Source organism: Chelonoidis abingdonii, chromosome 1, assembly GCF_003597395.2.
Source record: "Chelonoidis abingdonii isolate Lonesome George chromosome 1, CheloAbing_2.0, whole genome shotgun sequence".
NCBI classification, from domain to species: Eukaryota; Metazoa; Chordata; order Testudines; family Testudinidae; genus Chelonoidis; species Chelonoidis abingdonii.
This window is the reverse complement of record NC_133769.1, coordinates 193,648,277-193,673,520: the sequence shown is the minus strand read 5'-3', so window position 1 is coordinate 193,673,520 and position 25,244 is coordinate 193,648,277. Positions and strand designations below refer to the sequence as shown.

Here is a 25,244-nt window from a genome sequence, read left to right as displayed (position 1 = left end):
ATTCTGCTAGCTGGAATTTTTCTCTTTCCCTCTTTCTCCCTCCTGAATGTTAGGAAGGAGACTGGAGGTACTTTATCTCTCCTCTCTTCCTCCTTACCCCCTGGATTCATGGAGTGAAAGAGATTCTAGAAACAAGTCTGTTTCCATATAACAGTAATTGGAAAGTGGTTCTGACAGCTTACATACTGCCATTTCAACTGCCTTGCTCTCCCTGTGAAAATACATCTGAGATCAGTGTTCTGCTTAGTCTACCAGAAACACAGGCGTAGTCAGTAGGACTGTTGAATCAAAAGCTGCATATGTGGCCCTAAGATAGACACTCTGAGGAAGAGTCATAGGTTGAGTATCACTGACTTAACATAGGACCTTGGTATGTTGCTTAATGCCGTGAGGAGTCTCATGGACTTCAATGAGACTCTTCAATGTAGAACGGACTTTGCCTAGTAGTGAATGTTCACAAGATTGGGGTCTAGTGTTGGATGAATAAAGAAAAATTTGACTCACATATCAAATAGGGGCAGAAGAAATACGTGGAGGAGTGTACATAGTTTACCTATTATCTATGGTGTCTTCCTGGAAGACTTGAAGAGTTTGAAAGCTTGTCTTGCTCACCAAGAGAAGTTGATCCAATAAAAGATATTGCCTCATGCATTTTGTCTTTCTAAGGGACTGACATGGCTACAACAAACTTGCATATCTTCCTACAAGCATAATTCTTAATATTAGCTTTGTTTGTTTTTTAAATAGAAACAGGTCAGTTTGCAGAGGAACTAGTTATTAAATTTATATCACTTAATGATCAATGCTACAGAGCAAAGCAAACATTCTCTTTAGGAAGATTTTTCAAGATTGGGTCCATATTGTGTATTTTGAAATTAAGTAGACATATGTACTGCAGCAGTGGCAAAGGGAACTGCAATATCTTTTTAATACTAAATACTATCCTCTGAAGTATACATGCAATCATTTTGGGGGGCTGCTATAATTTATGTACCATAGGTTTTCATCATTTTTCCTGACCATATGTCTGTGATATACATAATGGAAATGCGCCCTATGCGAGATATAAGCCCCGTTTTTATGCCTTCCTTTTGGAGTGATGTACAGAACACTTTAGGAAACACTATGTATGAGAGATGACTGCTTCTGCACAAACTGCAGGGAAATGACAAGCTGATTTTTGGGAAATGGTATATATGCCATCATTTAAAAAATAATTCTGAGAGAATTTGCATGGCAGAGTATCTCTAACTACATAGGTTGGACAACTAGATGGGAAAACGTCATAAGAACATAAGAATGGCCGTACTGTGTCAGATCAAAGGTCCATCTAGCCCAGTATCTGTCTACCAACAGTGGCCAATGCCAGGTGCCCCAGAGGGAGTGAATCTAACAGGCAATGATCAAGTGATCTCTCTCCTGCCATCCATCTCCATCCTCTGAGTTGTGCCCACATCTCGAATACTGTGTACAGATGTGGTCTCCTCACCTCAAAAAAGATATTCTATAGCACTAGAAAAGGTTCAGAAAAGGGCAACTTAATATATATGGGGTTTGGAGAGGTCCATATGAGGAAGATTAAATAGGCTAGGCTCTTAACTTGAAAGAGGGAGACAGGGGGGATATGATAGAGGTATATAAAATCATTGAGTGATATGGAGAAAGTGGATAAGGAAAAGTTATTTACTTATTCCCTATAAGAACTTAGTGCGTCACCAAATGAAATTAATAGGTAGCAAAACAACAATAAAAGGAATTCTTCTTTACACAGCCCACAGTCAACTGTGGAACTCCTTACCTGAGGAAGTTGTGAAGGCTGGGACTATAACAATGTTTTAAAATGGGAACTGGATAATTCATGGTGGCTAAGTCCATAAATGGCTATAGCCAGGAAAGATAAAGAATGGTGTCCCTAGCGGGCCTTTCTCCAGATCATTTATGAATAAATTGAATAGGATTGGTCCTAGGACTGACCCTTGGGAACACCACTAGTTACCCCTCTCCATTCTGAGAATTTACCATTAATTCCTACCCTTTGTTCCCTGTCTTTTAACCAGTTCTCAATCCATGAAAGGACCTTCCCTTTTTATCCATGACAGCTTAATTTACGTAAGAGCCTTTGGTGAGGGACCTTGTCAAAGGCTTTCTGGTGAATCCTTTGCAAGTGCATGGGCCCTTTTTTAAAGACACATAAATAGGGCCCAATTCAATGTTACCCCAAATTCCAGGAAACACAGTAAAAGGAAACTAAAAAAAGCCACTGGTGCTTAAACAACATGGGTTAAAGGAAGCGGTGGAGATAAAATGACTTCCCTTTTAAAGGTGGAAGTCCAATACTTATCCCCTCGATTTGGTGCGTTCTCAATAGTGTCGCGTCGATGATTGTTTAGCCACAGTGGCTCTTTTTTGTTCTTTACGTGTTGTTCTGTTTCTGAATTTGGGCCCTCTTGTTTTCTGAATTTTGGGGTATCGACATTGAAGTTGGCCTCTATTAATGGTGTCTTTTGAAAAAAGGGGCCCATGCAACTTGCAAGGATTTCTACTTTCTTTTAACTTTTGTTTAACTAACCCTCCATTTTTTGTTATAGAGTTCCGTCTTTTGTAAATCTAAATGCCACAGTGTTGAGAGCTGATTATAGCGTTGATGTGTGTCATTCCCCCACAGGAGATGCTTGAATGCTGCTTGCTTTCATGGTCACTAGTTGTCCTTGCTAGGCAGTACCTCTGATGGTACCAGCTCCTTCGCCTCGACTCGAGGATTAAATCTAGAGTCTGCCTTTCCCCTTGTGGGTTCCTGCGTACCAGTTTCCAATGAGCCAGTTTTTAAGTATCGAGAAGAAAATTTTTCTCTTGCCATTTCATCCTGGATGCTGAAATGTTCCTTTTCAGGTCAATATGGTGGTAATTGAATCCCCCGTTCATTATTGAAGTTTAGGCTCAGTTTAGGAGAGATGTCATTATTCCTCTCCTACACTTACGCTTTGGAAATGAGAACCTGGAAAAGTGGCGATAAAAGTCAGTAAATTTTACTAGTCAAGCCCATAACACCACACTTTAACTTTTTGATTTTTTATTAAAACTGCCTAGTTATTTTACCAGTTAATTTACCATAGGATTTCACTTTAGTCACTGTACCTTTTAACTTTTGTTTAACTAACCCCCTCATTTTTGTATAGTTCCCTCTTTTGAAATTAAATGCCACAGTGTTGAGCTGTTAAGGTGTTCTTCCCCACACAGGGATGTTGAATGCTGTTGTATTATGGTCACTAGTGGTCCTGCTACAGTTACCTCTTGGACCAGCTCCTTCGCTCCACTCAGGATTAAATCTAGAGTTGCCTTTCCCCTTGTGGGTTCCCGTACCAGCTGCTCCATGAAGCAGTTATTTAAAGTATCGAGAAATTTTATCTCTGCATTTCATCCTGGAGTGAAATGTTCCCAGTCAATATGGGGGTAATTGAAATCCCCCACTATTATTGAATTTAAGGCTCAGTTTGAGAATTCATATCTTCCACACTTAGCTTTGGAAATGAGAACTGAAGTGGCGAAAAGTCAGTAATTTTCTGTCAAGCCCATAACACCAACTTTAACTTTGATTTTTATGAAAAACTGCAGTATTTTACAGTAAAGCTCAAATGACTGCATTACATTATTGTAAGCTGTGGGGATGTGGACTATTACTGTAGGTACTACTATTACTGATTTGGGGAGGGTGCTGACCTGTAAATGGGGAGAAAGGTTGGAAAGGAGGAAATCAATCTCTTGCCATTGAGGAGGAGGAAATAAGGGTGTTTAACAGCTGGGAGGGTGTAACTAGTTTGTTATTACAATAGAAGAAGTATTAGGAGCCCAGAGGAGAGTTGGACACTAATGTGTGTGTGGGGGGGGGAGGGCAGGAAGCAATATTCATCTTGTCATATTCACATTTCATTGGTATGCACATGACCTAACACTGGACAACCAGCATTTCTTTATGCCCTGTCCTGGAGTCACACCCCCTCACCTGGGAAGTGTTGTTTTTCTCTGTTTCAGAGATTTGGTCCTGGAGTTGGATTTCTCTCTTCTACTATTTTATATCTCTAGAGATGTGAAGATTTTTGGAGAGCTAGTCATTGAAAGAGCTTAAGGAAACAGATTTACTATGCAAGTATTTTCTAATTTTCAGAGGTACAGAACTTTCTTATTTATGAACTAAACTTTTAACGTATAAAATGTACTATTTTAACTGAGGATTAGTCTAAAGTCTTGAAACCAAATAAGTGAGGACACTAGAAGATAATCAGATAAGTTGCTAAATGTGTGTTTTTGGCCTAGTTGTGGAAGCTTATTCAGACAAGAAGTCCCATTATATGTGACTACATCAGTAAATACTCACCAACATAAGTAAAGATTCCACAAGCAGATCTTTTGTTTTATACACAAATAAGGAAAAATATTTTAGTTTCTGGGAGTGGATTCTAAACTGTGGGATTTTCTGAGTTGTGGAGAGGCTGAGTGTGGATGTAGGGCAAGAAATTCTGTTTAAGGGTAATGCTTGGAGCCTAGGGGTGTTTCTATGCAAAAGGCAGATGAGGAGGTTAAACAAATATTTATTTTGATTCAATGGCAGAGGGCAAAGGCAAACCAAAGAAGGATCAACATTTTTTTCTCGAGTGTTTACTAGGCTCACTTAAAGTTGAATAGAAAATCTGCTTGGTTTCTGATAAATAATACTTTCAGCTATCATTGGGAGCACAACTGTTTTGATAATTGTTACCAAGGAGAGATGTACCACAACAAAAAAGATGTTTAAAATCATCATTTCTTTAGAGGTAATGGAATAAACTTTCAAAGCTGTGCATGGTTTCTACACAATAAATCCCCTCAATAAATACACAATTTGCTTCTGCAACTCTTGAAACACTGAAATAAAAGTGTAGTCTACTGTGCAATGTGTTATAAAAGGTTAAAAGTAAAGGAAACATCATACAGTCTCCCTTAAGTCTGAAAATGCATATTGTAGCAATAATCCCAAATATGTATTACCACTAGGATTGTAAAGAGTATATCTTATTCTTTAGCCTTACATTTTATTATAGTTGCAACAAAGCAGATTGTAGAAAAATATTGTATAAAATTCCTTACACTTCTAAAAGAGAAAACAAAACACCAAGACTTCCTTTATATAACCCTAGTTAGCTAAAGTAGAAAAGATCTACGGCCAGCTCCTCAGTGCTTGTAAATTGGAATGAGTTCAGTGGAACAATGCTGATTTATACACCTCTACCCTGATATAACGCGACCTGATATAACACGAATTCAGATATAATGCAGTAAAGCAGCGCTCCAGGGTGTGGGACTATGCACTCCGTCGGATCAAAGCAAGTTCGATATAACTCGGTAAGATTTTTTTGGCTCCCAAGAACAGCGTTATATCGAGGAAGTGGTGTAACACCTAAAGAACTGGCCCCTAATGTTTTTTGATCCTGTAAACTTGGTGAAGGTTCTCTGCTCTGTTTTGGCATTTGACATGTGACAAATGAAAAATTGCTATGAAACCAACGCTGGTCTATTCTTTTAGTCATTCAACAACAACAAAATCCTTCCATATAATCAGTACTCTGCAAAACCAAGCATTAAATTTCTCATCCTGCCAAAGAGTGAATATGAGATCTTATTTCTAAATTAATCTACAATCCTCTAGATTAGTAGTTCCCAAACTTATTCTGCCGCTTGTGCAGGGAGAGCCCCTCGTGGGCTGGGCCGGTGTGTTTACGTGCCGCGTCCGCAGGTTCAGCCGATCGCTGTTCCAGGCCAATGGGAGCTGCTGGAAGTGGCGCGGGCCAAAGGACTCATTGGCCGCCACTTCCAGCAGCCCCCATTGGCCTGGAGCAGCGAACTGCGGACACTGGGAGCCGCAATCAGCCGAACCTGCGGACGCGGCAGATAAACAAACCGGCCCGGCCTGCCAGGGGCTTTCCCTGCACAAGTGGCAGAACAAGTTTGGAAACCAAAGCTCTAGATGAACTTCAACAGAACTTTTGAATGTGTTTCAATTAGCACTCAAAAGTCAGACAGCTTGAATGAATTTAATCCTAAATCCTTGTGCCAAATCCTGCTTTAAATTACATCTGTCAACCCATGGACTTAACTGGACATCTAAAATGAAGGTGAAATTCTGCACTTTTAGTTGGCAAACCTGGACTATACATAGAATCATATAATATGAGGGTTGGAAGGGACCTCAGGAGGTCATCTAGTCCAACCCCCTGCTCAAAGCAGGACCAATTCCCAACTAAATCATCCCAGCCAGGGTTTTGTCAAGCCAGGCCTTAAAAACCTCTATGGAAGGAGATTCCACCATTTCCCTAGGTAACTCATTCCAGTGCTTTACCACCCTCATAGTAAATACTTTTTTCGTAATATCCAACCTAAACCTCCCCCACTGCAACTTGAGACCATTACTCCTTGTTCTATCATCTGGTACCACTGAGTACAGTCTAGATCCATTCTCTTTGGAACTCTCTTTCAGGTAGCTGAAAGGAGCTATCAAATCCCCCCTCATTCTTCTCTTCTGCAGACTAAACAATCCCAGTTCCCTCAGCATCTCCTCATAAGTCATGTGCTCCAGCCCTCTAATCATTTTTGTTGCCCTTCACTGGACTCTTTCCAATTTTTCCACATCCTTCTTGTAGTGTGGGGCCCAAAACTGGACACAGTACTCCAGATGAGCCTTCACCGATGTTGAATATAGGGGAATGATCACATCCCTCGATCTGCTGGCAATGCTCCTACTTACATAGCCCAAAATGCCATTAGCCTTCTTGGCAACAAGGGCACACTGTCGACTCCTATCCAGCTTCTTGTTCACTGTAACCCCTAGGTCTTTTTCTGCAGAACTGCTTCCTAGCCACTCGGTCCCCAGTCTGTAGCAGTGCATGGGATTCTTCCGTTCTAAGTGCAGGACTCTGCACTTGTCTTTGTTGAACCTCATCGGGTTTCTTTCAGCCCAATCCTCTAATTTATCTAGATCCCTCTGTATCCTATCCCTACCCTCCAGTTTTTCTATTACTCCTCCCAGTGTAGTGTCATCTGCAAACATCTCTTTAAAAATAGGCTTTGCTGCAGTATCTGATCCTGGCCCTCAGAAGGAAACACTGGATGCAGAAATAAAAGAGATGGACCTGATTTTCCTTTTCTTACACTGGCATAAAACAAATAACCCCATTAAATCAGTGTAAGTGAAAGAAGAATCAGGCCCATTGTTTTTAAAAAGTTAACAGCATTGGCTCAAGTTTCAGTAAATGTTTAAAGTTCAGGGTAAAAATTTTGGGGACATCTTATGTTGTGAGAACCAGTTTGTTTTACCTACACTGTCATATTTTCTGAGGGCTAAAAAGACAGTTCCAAAGGCTCCAATAGAATTAACTGAACAGGAAAGTCCAATTGTACTTCACACTGTTGAAAATAGAAGGGTATGGTTATAGTAACTTGGACACAATATACTCACCAGCTTGCCCAAGGGTATATTCCTGATGTCTTGTTCCTATTCTGTTAGTAGCTGTGCAGTTATATCGCCCAAAATCATTGTCAGATGTGGGAGCAATCTTTAAAATAAGCATAAACAAATTTTAAATATTTTCTAAAGATTAATTACAAGAATATCACTGACCTTCTCAAATTAAATTCATTCTGCTTAAACAGTATTAAGATGTCCCCTTATTTTACCCTGCCAAATATATTGCACAAAATGGTGACATAAATGTGGTAGATCTGTGACAAATTCTCCTTTTTTTCAAAGCTTGTATGGAAAAAAATTCACTAAACAGAAGGATAGGAGGAAATATTTCAAATGCAGAGTTTCAACACTGAATGGAAAATGTCCTCTAGGGAAGTTAGAGGCAACATAACTCCTCCTTCTGCACATAATATGCAAAGGAGGCCACTTTGTCTCAGGAAAAAGGAAGGGACTAGGCTACAAGCCCTCTAGAAACATTTAACCTAACATTAGGGGTAAGTGGTGGCTGAAAAAGATAGGTGAGCTGGTCTTCCAGGATGTCTGGGTCCTCACAAATGGACACTGCAAGATTCAGGGTATGCGTAGCCTTATCTGTGATCACTGGAAAGTAGTGTGGCTGTGAAAAATTGGTAAGGGAAACGTGTTCAATGTATTTCCTCAAATGTTTTTGAGTAATACTACTTTAATTTAAAACAGCATTTCTCAAATGCGGCTACCGTGGCTTTCCTTGCGGCCACAGCCTCTTGGGCTGTGATGAAGGTGTGGGGGGAGGGCAAAGCAGCAGCCCCTCTCCCTCCCTGTTGCCCTTGGATGCACCCAGGAGCGGCCCCAGGATTTCTGATGCCCTAGGCGGGCGGCCATTTTGCTGCCCTCCGCAGGTCCGGTGGACCTACAGCAGTCGTGCCAGCGGACGGTCCGCTGCTGGAAAGGCTCCGGTGGAGCTGCCGCAGTCATGCCGGCGGGCGGTCCGCTGGTCTAAAGGCTCCGGTGGACCTGCCACAGGCATGACTGCGGTAGGTCTGCCGGACCCTTTAGACCAGCGCACCTTCCGCCGAAATGACTGCGGCAGTTTCACCGGAGCCTTTCCAGCAGCGGACCATCCGCCGGCACGACTGCGGTAGGTCCACCGGACCCGTGTGTGGCCCCCCCGGTAAAATAGCGCCCCCCCAAAAATTCTGGCACCCTAGGCCATTGCCTAGGTCGCCTAAATAGTAGCACCGGCCCTGGATGCACCACCTTGGTATTGGTTGCTATGGAGACACCTGGGGCACAATTAATAGATTCATAGACTCTAGGACTGGAAGGGACCTTGAGAGATCATCGAGTCCAGTCCCCTGCCCTCATGGCAGGACCAAATACTGTCTAGACCATCCCTGATAGACATTTATCTAACCTACTCTTAAATATCTCCAGAGATGGAGATTCCACAACCTCCCTAGGCAATTTATTCCAGTGTTTAACTACCCTGACAGTTAGGAACTTTTTCCTAATGTCCAACCTAAATCTCCCTTGCTGCAGTTTAAGCCCATTGCTTCTTGTTCTATCATTAGAGGCTAAGGTGAACAAGTTTTCTCCCTCCTCCTGATGACACCCTTTGAGATACCTGAAAACTGCTATCATGTCCCCTCTCAGTCTTCTCTTTTCCAAACTAAATAAACCCAATTCTTTCAGCCTTCCTTCATAGGTCATGTTCTCAAGACCTTTAATCATTCTTGTTGCTCTTCTCTGGACCCTCTCCAATTTCTCCACATCTTTCTTGAAATGCGGTGCCCAGAACTGGACACAATACTCCAGTTGAGGCCTAACCAGCGCAGAGTAGAGCGGAAGAATGACTTCTCGTGTCTTGTTTACAACACACCTGTTAATGCATCCCAGAATCACGTTTGCTTTTTTTGCAACAGTATCACACTGTTGACTCATATTTAGCTTGTGGTCCACTATCACCCCTAGATCTCTTTCTGCCATACTCCTTCCTAGACAGTCTCTTCCCATTCTGTATGTGTGAAACTGATTGTTCCTTCCTAAGTGGAGCACTTTGCATTTGTCTTTATTGAACTTCATCCGGTTTACCTCAGACCATTTCTCCAATTTGTCCAGATCATTTTGAATTTTGACCCTGTCCTCCAAAGCAGTTGCAATCCCTCCCAGTTTGGTATCGTCTGCAAACTTAATAAGCGTACTTTCTATGCCAACATCTAAGTCGTTGATGAAGATATTGAACAGAGCCGGTCCCAAAACAGACCCCTGCGGAACCCCACTTGTTATACCTTTCCAGCAGGATTGGGAGCCATTAATAACTACTCTCTGAGTACGGTTATCCAGCCAGTTATGCACCCACCTTATAGTAGCCCCATCTAAATTGTATTTGCCTAGTTTATCGATAAGGATATCATGCGAGACCGTATCAAATGCCTTACTAAAGTCTAGGTATACCACATCCACCGCTTCTCCCTTATCCACAAGACTCGTTATCCTATCAAAGAAAGCTATCAGATTGGTTTGACATGATTTGTTCTTTACAAATCCATGCTGGCTATTCCCTATCACCTTACCACCTTCCAAGTGTTTGCAGATGATTTCTTTAATTACTTGCTCCATTATCTTCCCTGGCACAGAAGTTAAACTAACTGGTCTGTAGTTTCCTGGGTTGTTTTTATTTCCCTTTTTATAGATGGGCACTATATTTGCCCTTTTCCAGTCTTCTGGAATCTCTCCCGTCTCCCATGACTTTCCAAAGATAATAGCTAGAGGCTCAGATACCTCCTCTATTAACTCCTTGAGTATTCTAGGATGCATTTCATCAGGCCCTGGTGACTTGCAGTCATCTAACTTTTCTAAGTGATTTTTAACTTGTTCTTTTTTTATTTTATCTTCTAAACCTACTCCTTCCCATAAGCATTCACTATGTTAGGCATTCCTTCAGACTTCTCAATGAAGACTGAAACAAAGAAGTCATTAAGCATCTCTTCCATTTCCAAGTTTCCTGTTACTGTTTCTCTCTCCTCACTGAGCAAGGGACCTACCCAGTCCTTGATCTTCCTCTTCCAATGTGGGAGGACCAAGTAGCCAGTGAATTCTCCACTTTTCCAGGGGGGCTCAGGCTTTGGGTTCAGCCCTGGGGTAGTGAGGCAGCATCCTTTTTCCCAACAGACTTCTTGGCTAGCACTAAATCAGTTACAATGGTTTGGACAAGTATTTATTTTCCCTGTAGCTAATTAAGTATTTAGGAAAAAGAGAGCATTTACCAGCAAGAGTTCGTGGCTTCACTATGAGGCCACCAAATTTGTCCTGAGAACCCCTGATCTAAAACACTAGATACTTAGAACTTGTCCATATGGAGAGTTAGTGCATGACAAGCTGGGGTATCCTAGCAGTAACATCATAAATTGCAGCGTGGAGATAGCGAAGGTGCATTAAAAGTTCCACTGAACACTTTGACCTACTGTTGTTTCAAACATCAATGGGTCAAAGAGCACTATGGAACTTTTAGTGTGTGGTAGCAGTGTCCAAATGGCCAGGTAGCATGTGGCATGCTAGAGCCCTGTAGATGTACACCACCGCTTGCTATATATCACCTCTCCATATAGACATGCCCTTAGTGGCCATTCTTTTAACAGAAGTTGTGACATTAAAATTTGTATGAATATTGAGGTTTGATCTCTATCACTTATGTATAATGTAGGGGCTCAATCCTGACCTCCTCTTTTAAGCAAAACTCCCATTGGTGTTATGAGATATAACTTGTATTTCCATATTTACTAACTTCACTGGGGTCAAGTTCCCTGATAAACCAGAACTGGAAATGGACTTAGGGAAAGGCATCCCCTAACAGAGGCAGGAAAAAGGACCCAGACTCCTATTGTCTGGTAGAGTGAGAATACAATCTCACCTCCTGAACCTCATACGAGGAGAGAGTGCTGGAGTCCAAGCAGTGGGCTAGGGACCAGCTGTTGAGTGGGAAGGGGCTGTCATCAGCCCTGCCCTAGGTGAAAATGATAAAGGAAGGAATTATGACCTGCACTGTATGAGTTATTGCAAAATAGTTCGCAGATGAAGTAAGTTAATAAAGTTGTTGGGGCCTAATTAAATCCCATCCTTGACATCTTGTTTTTCCTCATGTGTGCCAGACAACGTAGTTTGTTCCTGACTTATTGGGACTGGCTCTAAGAGATAAGAAAGGACTTTAGTCTCTATACAACAGCCTTGTTATGGAGACTGCCAACAAGAAAGCCAATTAATTTTGTACTGCATATACATGTCTGCCTTGAGCTGGACTGAAATGTCCAAAATCTTTTCATGCAGGCACTAAATCATTGATAATATCAATGTACTGAATCAGTTTTACTATTTTTTAAATATTCATGTTTTATTTACTACTTTGCAAACAACTCAGATTATATAAATGTTCACTGAGAGTGGTGAACTGAAGGCAAGACAATTGACTGGAACCAAGGATTTCTTTCTAGCTGATCTCAAGGAATATGGAGATATATAGCTCATACGATTTTTTTTCTTCATTACATCACAGATCTGATCTGTAAGTGTTTTACACAATCCCAGTAATAATTTCTGACCGGTGAAGAAATTAAATGACTACCAACTGATAAATGTAGTTTTCTAATTTACATTTAAAGCCTTACCTCTAATATCAGCTTTCTTCCTGCACTGTAAGTCTTTAAATGGGTAGTATTTTTTGCAGGTAAAACTAATTTTCCTCTTCTCCAGTGAACTGAAGCTATAGGATTAGATAGTACTTCACAACTTATATTGATAGGATTGCCTTCCCAAGAATAATACAAGGTTTGATTTGACACAAATGTTGGAGCATCTGCAAAAAAAGAGTATTAAACAAATATGTTATCTCTCTCTGTTTCCATAAAATATGCAACACATTTTTATTCAAGTATATACTACTAAGGTTATCATGGAAATTTGAATTTACAAATGTGTCACTTCTTAACATGGACTGCTACAATGTCAGTTTTCATCTGAGTTTCTCATGTAGTCATTTTGGATAGTTCTCTGAAATCATCTCATCAATGTGTACTGGCAGTCAAAAAAGCTAACAGAATTTTAGGAACCATTAGTAAAGGAATAGATAATAAAACAGAAAATACCATAATGCCATTATACAAATCCATTGTATGCTGAGACCTTGAATTCTGCGTGGAGTTGTCCAGCTATACTAAAGAAGGGTAGGAGACACTTAATATGGATTTAGTCAGGCTTCAGCTTTACTATTAGATGACTGGGACTACCTGGCAGATAAACGTGTACAGCGCAGGTAAACCCTGTTTGTTTTATAATTAACTTGGAAGGTTTTCACCAGCTCCCCCTTTTTTTTTCATCCAGGTCCCTCCAGCAAATCCATTGTTGGGACCTTACCATCCACCCTCCTCTCCCCTGTACAAGGGGTAAGATGGACGATAAGAAAGGAGGTTTGGCTCTATGCCGTTCCAACCATTGCAGCCCAAACCCCGCAAGATTCCGTTCATTTAACCAGCACCATCTTTTTAAGTCCTTTACCAGGCGATTTATCTGGTCACTGGATGGCTTCCCAATGGAGTACCTGCACTGGACATCCACCCCACACTTACCAAATACGTGGTGGCATATAGCCTACCACGCCTCTTGTGCTCACCATAATAGGTCTTCCCTAACACCCACTGTGGGGAAGGTGAAAAAACCCCATTCCACCGAAGCCAATATGGTGGTGAGGGAAAAAATTCCTTCCCAGCTCCCTTAAAAAGGAGTGAATAACACAATGCCCACAGCAGGTTCAAACCCACCTGATAATCACACCTTAAGGGAGGGAGGGAGAAGGGGTGCTGCCTTGCCTGCTGCAGGGAGAACGGGGTTTCCAGTGCCCGAGCTTACACCTTTAAAGACCCCCACTCTTACATTCCAAGGGGGGTGAGTCAGTGCTGCAAAGCTGACCAACACCACCTTTTTGCAGCAGTTTCTGATGTTGTTCTCCCTCCCTACCCCTGTTCACAATAAAGCACTACTGTCTTCCTCAAGCAAGCCTGGACAACGCTCCCCCCACCCCACTTTCAGTGCAGGGCAGTCATTCTGGTTGTCTTATCTATATATCTGTATGAATCTATCTATATATGAACTCGAGAAGTTGAAGAGAATGGGAAAAAATAAAAGATCAGAGGGCTAGAGTAGCTTCCACAGAAGGAGAAATTAAAAGGACTGGGACTAGTCATCTTAGAAAAGAGACAACTAAGAGGAAATGTCATAGATGTCTATAAAATCACGAATAGTGTGGCAAAAGTGAATAAGGAAGTCTTATTTACCCATTCTCACAAAAGAATCAGGGATCACCCAATGAAATTAATAGTCAGAGGGGTCAAAATAAATATAAGGAAGCAGTTCTTCACACAGTGCACAGTCGACCTGTGGAACTCGTTCCTAGGGAATGTTGTGAAGGCCAAAAGAATTAGATAAGTTCTTGGAGGATAGGTCCAATGGCTATTAGTGAAGATGTATCCCCATACTCTAGGTGTCCCTGAACCACTGACTGACAGAAGCTGGGACTGGATGAGAGGGGATATATAAATTGCCTTGTTCTGTTCATTCACTCTGCAGTATCTGGTACTGACCACTGTTGAAACACAGGATATTAGGCTTGATGGACCTTTGGTCTCACTCAATATGACATTCTTATGTTCATGTTGGATTCTGGATCTTATTTTAGAAGAATTCTCATCTGGCAATTAGATGATGCCCTAGCTTATCTTTCTAAAAGTATTTGCTGCTCTCAATAACTCTATTCCATATTTGAATCCTTCTGAGCTCTGACTTGACAAACTGCATATTTAATTTAGAGAAAAAAAATACTGATATTGGCTGCAGCTTCATTATGGCCAGGAAATGATGAACAATTAATGGCCAGTAACAAGAAGCTCATGAAAGCTAAATCTCACAAAGGCAATGGAGGGCCTGTCCCAGTCTCCAGACCTACAACTGGAAAGAAACTGAAGACACATCTGGTATAATAAAGTGCACTAGGGATCAGCAGCCCAAATGTTTATGTATATTATGAAAGCAGCCCAGTTGTTGTACTGAGAGCATAAGCCCTCATCGCACATGGCAAAACTTGCATCAACCCCTTATGGTCAGCTTTTTGGAATCCCTCTCTTACCTGTGGTCTAAAGTGGCTGACCTAGGGTAAGTTATGACACAAAGGAAAGTCCAAAGCAACACAGGAAAGCATTTGTAAAACCTGAGGTTAGATACAGTGACATGTATTACCTACTACCCAATCTATCTTGAATCCTGATGATCAGTATCCTTGTATTTAGTTAGGATGATTTTAATCCTAGTCCTTTAAGAAAACCTTAAGGGAAGGGGCAGGACAAAAGAAGGCTGCACTTCTGCTGCATACATGCCTTTAAAACTGCCACACTAAGCAGGTGGCCAGATGGGGAGCATGCATGCCTATCTAGTCGCCATGTTGACAACCAACAGGGAATTGGCAGATTGTGATATGACCACTGCAGTCCTGTCTCCTCCCACTTAGGCCATGTGTGATTCCCAGCTCCCGAAGACATACTTGTGCTTGCGCTCATACAGCCAATGCCCTAGAAACAGTATTGTAGGTATAGTAGCATGGGTATTGGCGAGTGATGGCACGGACTAGCCACCTCTGATTAAATATGTACAGGGTCCATGCATGCACAGGGTTTGTTCTTAGACTGCTGTTTGCCACTACCTATGCAGTGATCCAATGACTGGAAGTTGAAGTTAGACAAATTCAGACTAGAAATTAGGTGTACAATTTTAAAAGAAATTAACCATTGCAACAGTTTACCAAGGGTTGTGGTGGCTTCACCATCACTAACAATGTTGAAATCAAGTTTGGATGTTTTTTCTAAAAGACATGCTCTAAGAACATTGTGAGAAAGTTCTAGCTTATACAGAAGGGCAGACTAAATGATCACAATGGTCTCTTCTGGACCTGGAATCTATGTTGCTGTGGCTTCACTACTATTTTTAGCGTGCTAGCTGAGAGACGGAGTGTGTTGCTTCAGTCACACCCCTTTCTCCAAGTATAGACATAATCTTAGTGTTCGTCATGGCAAACCAGGCATCCAGTGGTCCCTACCTGAATTAAAGGAAGCTTATGCATCCCTAATCCATCTTCTGCTGCTGTAGGTAATCCCTATCCATCTGAAGGGGTTGGAGGAATTTTAATCTCGTTGTTGCTAGTAAATATTTTAATCACACTTTTTTCAAAATTTTAGGGATATTAAAGAAAATATTCAGTGTGTTAATCAAAGTCACAATTAAAACTTTTAGTTGTTTTCATTTTGGAAGAAAAGAAGAACATATGTCCACTGAGAACAAATATTCTAGCAGCTGATCACATAGTAGCATCATTTCTGGAAACTGAATGTCTGAAATATGGCTCTGTTTATATATGTAAAGAGTTGTTAACCGGCTTGTAACCCAGTGGGCCAGCTTCCCTCTATTATATTCTGCTTTCCATTATATTCTGTTTTATTATATTCAGCAGTAATACAAGGAACCTACAGGCTGGTATCCTGTAAGACATTGGCTTCAGCAGTTAGCATGAGGCTTGAGGCCTAGGAACTTTGGGTAGACAAACTTAGTTTTGGGGAACAGGAAGTACAGTATAGGGGGAATTTTTTCCATAATGACATATCCACAGAACATAAACTGACACCAGCTTCTGGAAGGTTTTGGATGGAACATCTGACTGCAACAGTGCCATGGCAACAAACTGACATATATGATGATGGAGGTGAAATCATAGATGCACTAATCTCTAGAAGGACACCTTAACATTGGTAAGGGCAGGAAATACAAATAAGGAAAGGGGGAGAAACTCCTATTAAATATGCATTAGACATGGTAACGTCAGTGTAACATATAAAAGTGTCATCCCAGGGCAATAGGGGAGCCCTTAAGAAGGGCCAGAATGGTGGCTACCGGTGAAGATGAGGAAAGTGATGGTGAAGATATTGGCCAACACTTCAGGTTGTTCTGCAAGGGATGGTGAGTATGGATGTTCAGATGTACTTTCTGTACTATCTCTATTCTACCTTACTGAGTTAGAGTGTGTGTGACTTTGATAAATGTATTAATAAAATATCTATTTCTAAATAAGAGTTCCTACAGTGAGTGTTTCACTGTGCACATCAGGGTTACCAACTATATAATTTTCAATAATACTGAGCCTGATCTTGGGACAAAAACCTATCAACCCTCAAAGTGATAACTGGGATTTTTTACTCATAATCTATAGATCAGGTTACAGCCTGTATAACTAATTGAGTGGGAGAAGATGGTCTTGTGTTTACAACTGAACTGAAACCTATGAGCACTGGATTCAGTGCCTGTCTGTCAAAGACTTCATATGTGACCTTCAGCAAGTCACTTACACTCTTAGTTCCTGGTGTCTAAAATTGGACATTTACTATACCTGTCCCCCATCCTTTTTCTGTTGAGGTTTAGATTTATCTTTAGATTGTAAGATCATTGGAGCAAGAATAGCCTTTTTCCTATGTATATGTACAGCACCTAGCACAACAGGGCTCCATTCTTGACTGAGGTCTCTAAACACTACAGTAATCCAATGGGGTATGATTGGATCTTCAAGTATTACTTGTCACCCTACTGAAAAAGCAGAGATGGTACATCCACATATCTTCTGCATGTGTGCTTGAAGTCTCCTTCACAAGAGTGTAGCTTGACTAAATGTGGGTGAAATTACCTGAAATCAACACTAACATGTATTACGCTATTAGAAAATGGTGGATCAGGAGGGAAAATTGTAAGTCTGTGAAAAGACTAAAACAATCAGTTTATATTTACATCAGAAAATTAAAGGTAGTGTTAGGAGCTTTGAGACCAGAACAAAGCATGAATACTGAAACGAATGCTGAAGTCTAGCCTCAGGAATGGTTTAACTATGTTTTTTTGAAATGCATATCTGCAAATTCCTTGCACATTTGCTTTTGTGAACACGGCCAGCTCTAGGCAACAGCACTCCAAGCATGTGCTTTCCAAGGGGCAGCACTCTGGCTCCTTTTTTTGTGTGGTTTTTTTTTGTTTTGCTTGGGGCACAAAAAGCCAGGAGCCGGCCCTAAGCGGAGGTGAGCTTCGGTGGTGGGGGGCATGGGGAGGGCTGCAGGAAGTAACCTGGGGGGAGGACAGAAGAACCGCTCCCCCTGCCAGCTCACCTCTGCTCCACTGCCACCTGCTCCCCTGAGCGCACCACTGCTCCACTTCTCCCTCTTCCCTCCCAGGCTTGTTGTGCAAATCAGTTGTTTTGCAGCAAGCCTGGGAGGGAGGGGGGAGAAGCAGAGCGGCAGCGGTGTGCTCAGGGGAGCAGGCGGAGCGGAGGTGAGCTGAGGCAGTGGAGGGCACAGGGAGGGCCACAGGAAGTAACCCTGGGGAGGGGCAGAGGAACTGCTCCCCCCCCGACCCAGCTCACATCCACCGCCTCCCCTGAATGCTCCGCTTCTCCCCCCTCCCTCCCAAGCAAGCCTGGGAGGGAGGGGTAGGAGGGGAAATGTGACATGGATGGGGGAGGATATGAGAGGTTTCCATTCCTCAGATCAGCCTAGTAGCCCTTCTCTGAACCTGGTCTGCTTTGAATTCATCCTTCCTAAACATGGGAGACCAGAACTAACACACACTATGCCAGGGATGAAGGTCTCATTCAGTGCCTTGTATAACAGTACTAACACCACCTTATCTTTACTGGAAATACCTCGCCTGATTCATCCCAAGACCGCATTAGCTTTTTTCATGGCCATATCACAATGGCGGCTCACAATCATCCTGTGATCAACTAATACTGTGAGGTCCTTCTTCTGCTGTTACTTCCAACTGATGCCTCTCAGCTTATAACAATAGTTCTTGTTGTTAATCCTAAATGCATGACCTTGCACTTTCACTATTAAACTTCATCCTTGATATTTACTCACTTTACAAGGTCAGCGACCTCCTGTATGATATCCTGGTCCTTCTCTGTATTGGCAATACTCCCAGCTTTGTCATCCGCAAACTTTATTAGCAACATTCCCACTTTTTGTGTCCAAGGTCAGTAATAAAAGGTTAAATAAGATTGGTCCAAACCGATCCCTGAGAACTCCACGAGTAACCTCCTCCAGCCTGACAATTCACCTTTCAGTACGGCCCATTGTAATCTCCCTTTAACCAGTTCTTTATCCACTTTCAATTTCATTTGAGCCCCATCTTTCAATTTAGCTAATGTTCCACATGGGGAATTGTATCAAATGGCTTACTGAAATCGAGGGTAAATTAGATTCATTGCAATTCTTGTCTAAAAAATCTGTAATTCTTCTCAAAGAAGGGAGATCAGGTTGGTTTGGCAGGATCGACCTTTTGTAAACATGTTGTATTTTGTCCCCAATTGCCATTGACCTCAATGTCCTTGACTACTTTTGTCCTTCAGATTTTTTTCCAAGACCTTGCATACTACAGATGTCAAACTGACAGGCTTGTAGTTGCCCGGATCACTTTTTTCCCATTTCTTAAAGATAGGAACTATGTTAGCAATTTTCCAGTCATACAGTACAACCCTTGAGTTTACAGATTCATTAAAAATTCTTGCTAATGGACTTGCAATTTCATGTGCCAGTTCCTTTAATATTCTTTCATGAAGATGATCTGGGCCCTGATTTCATCCCATTAAGCTGTTTGAGTTTGGCGTCTACCTCAGATGTGGTAATACCTACTTCCATATCCTCGTTCCTATTTGTCATCCTACCATTATCCCTAAACTCTTCATTAGCCTCAATTACTTGATATTCCTGAACTAGTGGACATTAGTGTGAATGCAGAAGGTAGCGAGTTGTTCTGTCTCATCAGCAGTAACTTTTCCCCCTTACGATCTGATTTTTGATAATGATATAATCCAGGCTGGTGGTGTGTGCTGTTTCTAACTCACTTTTGATCAAATCACATCCCCTGTATGGGAGGTCTTATAAGGCAAATGAGGAGGTTGTGAATTTCTGTAGGTACACTCATCTTGGAGAACAGAAGACTACCAGGGGAGACATCTATTAACCTCCTAAAAGCAAAGACAAATCCAGGTTTCTGAGACCTACATTATTTATTCAATTATGTTTTTAAAAATGGACTGAATCTTATGTTCAGGGCACATACACTTACGTTTAAGCTGTTATGGGAATATGGTGCCATAGAGAATAGCAGAAACAAATCAGAAATAGGACCAAATGTCCCTCAAACAATGTTGCTTCTGAAATCAACAGCTCAAACTGTTAAGGACTGCTATAATGAGGACTGAAATCAATTGATGTCTATGGATCTAGGACAAGTGAAGTGGACAGGGGGCTGCAGACAAGGGAGTTTGAGAGGGAGTTTGACAGAAGGAGGCCTACAATGGTTAGGAAGACTTGCAACACCTGTGCCAGGACTACTTCTGTCTCCTCCACCTGCGCCTGTAGCCAGAGTGCCTGAGCATGGATGCTTCTACCCAGATCCTGGTGAGGTTTTGCAGAGACTGTGATTTGCAATTCCCACTTACTGATATCCAGGCTGGGGGTACCATCCAATGTGAAATGTGCCTGCTGGTGAAATCTCTCCTACAGCAGGTTGGGGGAGCTACAGGAGGAGGTGGCTAGGTTGAGGAGCATCCAAATCCAAGAACAATTCCTGGAGAGTGTCCATGTGGAGACAGCTGAGGTAGCTGTCCCAACACACAGGACTGCTGACACACCACTGGTGGAGGAGGAGATAGCACAGGGTGGACACTGGCTGCTGGTTACTTCTGGCAGCAGGTAGTGCACCACCCTTGCCCCAAATCCTCCTGCCGTGGTAATAGGTAACCGTTATGCTCTTCTTGATACAGGAGAGAAGGAATCACCCCCTACAGCAGAGGAGAAGCCTCATACCCCTAAGGCTGGGAGGTCTGCTGCCACCACTGCAAATAGGAAACGTAGGGTAGTGGTGGTTGGAGACTCTCTGAGGGGGATGGAGGCACACATCTCTCGCCCTGACATTTCATCTCGGGAGGTATGCTGCCTGCCGGGGTCCCGTATCCAAGATGTTACAGAGGCATTGTCAAGGATTATCCAGCCCTCTGACTACTACCCCATGCTACTCATCCATGTGGGCACAAATGATACTGCAGCTCTCCACCGTAGGGTGCCTGTATAAACACCTAGCCATATATCACCCCTTGTTTTTATCCCTTTTAGCCATAACCCCAGAACTCTCAACACGTTCCGCTCCTAGTCCATCTCCCACCCGAGTCCAAATGTTTAATTTAATATGTAAGGACAACCTCCTCCCCTTTTTCTCCGCAACTACCGCTTCCTAGGCACTTAACCCATCATACCAAACCAATTGCCAATCATATGTATATATCCCACAACAAAGTTCAGTGATGCCAACAATGTCATAGTTGATGTATTATAGACATTTCCATGTCGTCGCTATTATACCGCCCATACTCTCACATTTATATAGCATCTTAAGATATACGATTTGGATCTTGACCTCCTCCCCCTTGCCTGACCCCCTTTCTCTCCTTGCCATAGGCCTGCTCCCGTCCTATTTTCTACCATGCTCCAGGGCTCCATCGTCCCTATATTTAGCCTGTTGGGCTTTGCTCACCTGCCCCATCAACCTATAAAAGCCCACCCAACTAGGTTAGCCAGTCTGGTCCAATAGGGTCTTCCCCTCCTCGAACAAGTGAAAGAGCATCTCTGCCAGCAGTCCTTCCTGTAAATAGATCCGCAGGGCTCGAGAAGCCAAACCCTCCTGGGCGACCCATCTTCGCAGCCCTAGGCATCTCACTCCATGATCACCCTCCTGACCTAGGCCACTATTTACAAGAAAATTGAGAGAATAACCACCTGCATTCCAACCTCTTCAACCCATACCCCAGAGCCAGTGCACTCTTGACTGCTCAGTGCACACCTTGCAGTACATTTGTGCCCACATGGAGAGTAGCATGGAGAGTAGTAGTCAGAGGGCTGGATATCCCTTGATCAATCGCAACACTTGGACTACGGAACCGCAGCAAGCATACTCCCAGATGAAATGTCAGGCGCGAGAGATGGTTGCCTCCATCCCCCTCCAGAGAGTCTCCAACCACCACTACCCTACGTTCCTATTGCAGTGGTGGCAGCAGACCTCCCAGCCTTAGGGGTATAGGCTTCTCCTCTGCTGTAGGGGATATCTCTTCTCTCCGTATCAAGAAGAGCATAACGGTTACCTATTACCTGACGCAGGATTTGGGGCAAGGGGTGCACTACCGCTGCCAACAGTAACCAGCACCAGTGTCCACCTGTGCCTATCCCCCCACCAGTGGTGTTCAGCATTCCGTGTGTTGTGGACAGCTACTCCGCTGTCTCCACATGGACACCTCCAGAATTGTTCTTGGATTTGGATCTCTCCAACCTAGCCACCTCCTCCTGTAGCTCCCCCACCTGCTGTAGAAAAGATTTCACCAGCAGGCAACATTCACATTGGATGGTACCCCAGCCTGTATCATAAGTGGAATTGCCAAACACAGCCTTGCAAAACCACCAGGAGCTGGGTAGAAGCATCCATGCTCACACCGGCTACAGGCCAGGTGAGGAGACAGAAGAGAGTCCTGGCACAGTTGTTGCAAGTCTTCCTAACCATGTGAGCCTCCTCTGTCAACCCTCTCAAACTCCTTGCTGCACCCCCGTCACTTCACTGCCTAGATCCATAGACATCAATTGATATTCAGTCCTCATTATAGCAGTCCTTAACAGTTTGAGCTGGTTGATCAGAAACAACATTGTTGAGGGACATTGGTCCTATTTCTATTTTTTCTGCTATTCTCTATGCACCATAAATCCCATAACAGCTTAAACGTAAGTGTAGGCCCTGAACATAAGATTCAGTCCATTTAAAAAACATATTGAATAATAATGTAGGTCTCAGAAACCTGGATTTGCTTTGCTTTTAGGAGGTTAATAGATGTCCCTCCTTGTAGTCTTCTGTCTCCAAGATGAGTGTACCTACAGAAATTACAACCTCCATTTCCTTATAAGACCTCCCATACAGGGGATTATGATCAAAAGTGATTAAAACACACACACCACCACCGGATTAATCATAATCAAACAATCAGATCGTAAGGGAAAAGTACTGGCTAGAGACAGAACAACTCCTACCTTCTGCATTCACACTAATGTCCACTAGTTCAGAATATCAAGTAATTGAGGCTAATGAAAGATTAGGATAATGGTAGGATGACAAATAGGAACGAGGATATGGAAGTAGGTATTACACATGGAGTAGACCCCAACTCAAAATGTAATGGATGAAATCAGGCACGATCATCTTCATGAAAGAATATTAAAGGAACTGGCAACATGAAATTGCAAGTCCATTAGCAAGAATTTTTAATGAACTAAACCAAGGGTTTACTGAGATACAAATGGCTAACTAGTTCCCTACTTAAAAAGGAAAAAAGTGATCCGGCACTACAAGCCTGTCAGTTTGACATCTGTATGCAAGGTCTTGAAAAAAACTGAAGGACAAAAGTAGTCAAGACATTGAGGTCAATGCAATTGGACAAAATACAAACATGGTTTAACAAAGGTTCATCCTGCCAAACCAACCTGATCCCTTCTTTGAGAAAATTACAGATTTTTTAGACAAGGAATGCAATGAATCTAATACACTCGATTTCAGTAAGCCATTGATACAATTCCCCATGTAAACCATTAGCAAATAAAAGATGGGGCTCAATATGAAATTGAAAGTGGATAAAGAACTGTTAAAGGGAGATTACAATGGGCCGTACTGAAAGGGAATGTCAGGCTGGAGGAGGTTACTCGTGAGTTCCTCAGGGATCGTTTGGACCAATCTTATTTAACCTTTATACTGACCTTGGACAACAAAAAGTGGGAATTGTCTAATAAAGTTTGCGGATGACAAAGCTGGGTATGCCAATACAAAGAGGACCAGGATATCATACAGGAAGTCGCGGCTACCTTGTAAAGTGGAGAAATTCAAGGATGAAGTTTAATAGTGAAAGTGCAAGGTCATGCATTTAGGGATAACAACAAGAACTATTTGTTATAAGCTGAGAGGCATCAGTTTGAAGTAACAGCAGAGAAGGACTCCAGTAGTATTAGTACACAGATATTGATGTGACCGCCATGTATAGGCCATGAAAAAAGCTAAGCGGTCTTGGATGAATCAGAGCGAGATTTCCAGTAAAGATAAGGTGGTGTTAGTACTGTTATACAAGGCACCGATGAACCTCATCTGCATAGTGTGTGTATTCGGTCTCCCATGTTTAGGAGGATGAATTCAAAGCAGACCAGGTCAGAGAAGGGCTAGACAGGGAGCTGAAGGATGGAAAAACGCTCTATAGAAAGGAACTCAAAAGCTTGTTAGTTAGCTATACCAAAGAAGACTGGGAGTGTGCCAAGTATACGCAAATTGTTATGGATAAGCGGAAATAATAAAGGGATATAATACCGAGAAGAGGAAAGAAATTTAAGCTTATACCGAATGTGGACACAAGAACAATGGATAGAAGCTTTACACTAAAATTGAGACAATACGGTATTCTACCTACAGTAGAGGAAGTTCGAACAGCTTCCAGGAAGAGTTGGGGCAACGATATATATGGGCTTCAAGACATGCGTTATAATTGTATGAAGGGAGGTATAATGACGCCTAATTTGGCAAATAATTGGGTTTGACTATAGCCAGTAAATACCCTGGCTTGTAGAGTTAGATATTGGGAATCCCATTATACAGAGAATGCTTCCTGGTGTCCGGCTGGTGATCCTTGCCAACAAATTCAGGGTACTATCCCATAGGTCAAAAGAATTTCCTCCAGGTGCAGAATGGCAAGAGGCCTGGTTTGCACTTCCCGCTCGTTTTGGCACGTCACTTCTCGGATATTCTAGCACCGTTGAGTTCTTTACACCATGATTTGAGATTTAAAATGCTCAGACACAGGTTGAGTATAGGGTGGGGATCTCGTGCCTGCATTGAGCAGTCATCTATTAGTCATAATGCCCTTCTGACCTTCAAAGTCTAGAAATATTGCAATTTCTATTCATAGCACATGTAAATGCCATGATGCTTGCGCATTTGTGCACATTACGTGGGAATAATATGCACCATCTGCTTTGGTCTGATACAGTCACGCTACAAATTAGGGTAGCAAAGATAGCCTGGGCTGCGAGAAGTGCCAGTTTTTAGTTACCACCCCTCCAGACTCTCTCTAATCAGGCCCATTATCTCAATCGCCCATGCACCGGTGTAGTGCTGTAGAGTCGAACATTTCAATCATAAATTCAAGGAATCAGCAGCTTCCTAAAGCAAGCTTTCGTTCACCAATCCGTTAATAATAAAACAAATATAAACTCCTTGGCCTCTTCCATCCGTCATATAAATATCTTCAGGCCAAAACTGCCTTAAGATTTACATATAAGTACCATACTCTGACTTAAAATCTTAAGAGGATAACCTAGTATAATACTCAGTATACAAACTTTGACAGTCAGATGAGGATCCTGCTTAACTGACAGTAAACTCAAAGGCCTGAGAACCACATCTCTTGTCACTCCCTGTTAAATAAAGCAGCTCGCTTTAAAAGGAAAACTGAAACCTGAAATCTATGCTACCTCACCTGAGTAAATCACCTTCCGATCTACTGCTCAATCTCCAACCATGAATAAATGCAAGCCGATATATACAAAAACTATCAAAACAAAATTAA

General features: G+C 42.3%; 1 protein-coding gene across 1 annotated transcript in view; it reads right to left on the bottom strand.

Annotated features, from left to right (window-relative positions):
• NCAM2 (neural cell adhesion molecule 2) overlaps positions 1-25,244 on the bottom strand; it is a 586,807-nt gene that overhangs the window by 141,094 nt on the left and 420,469 nt on the right. Inside the window, exons 9-10 of the mRNA XM_075063719.1 lie at positions 12,136-12,323; positions 7,487-7,583 (exon numbers count right to left, since the gene is read on the bottom strand). Coding sequence (XP_074919820.1) covers positions 7,487-7,583; positions 12,136-12,323 — 285 coding nt within the window. The remainder of the gene's footprint in view (positions 1-7,486; positions 7,584-12,135; positions 12,324-25,244) is intronic.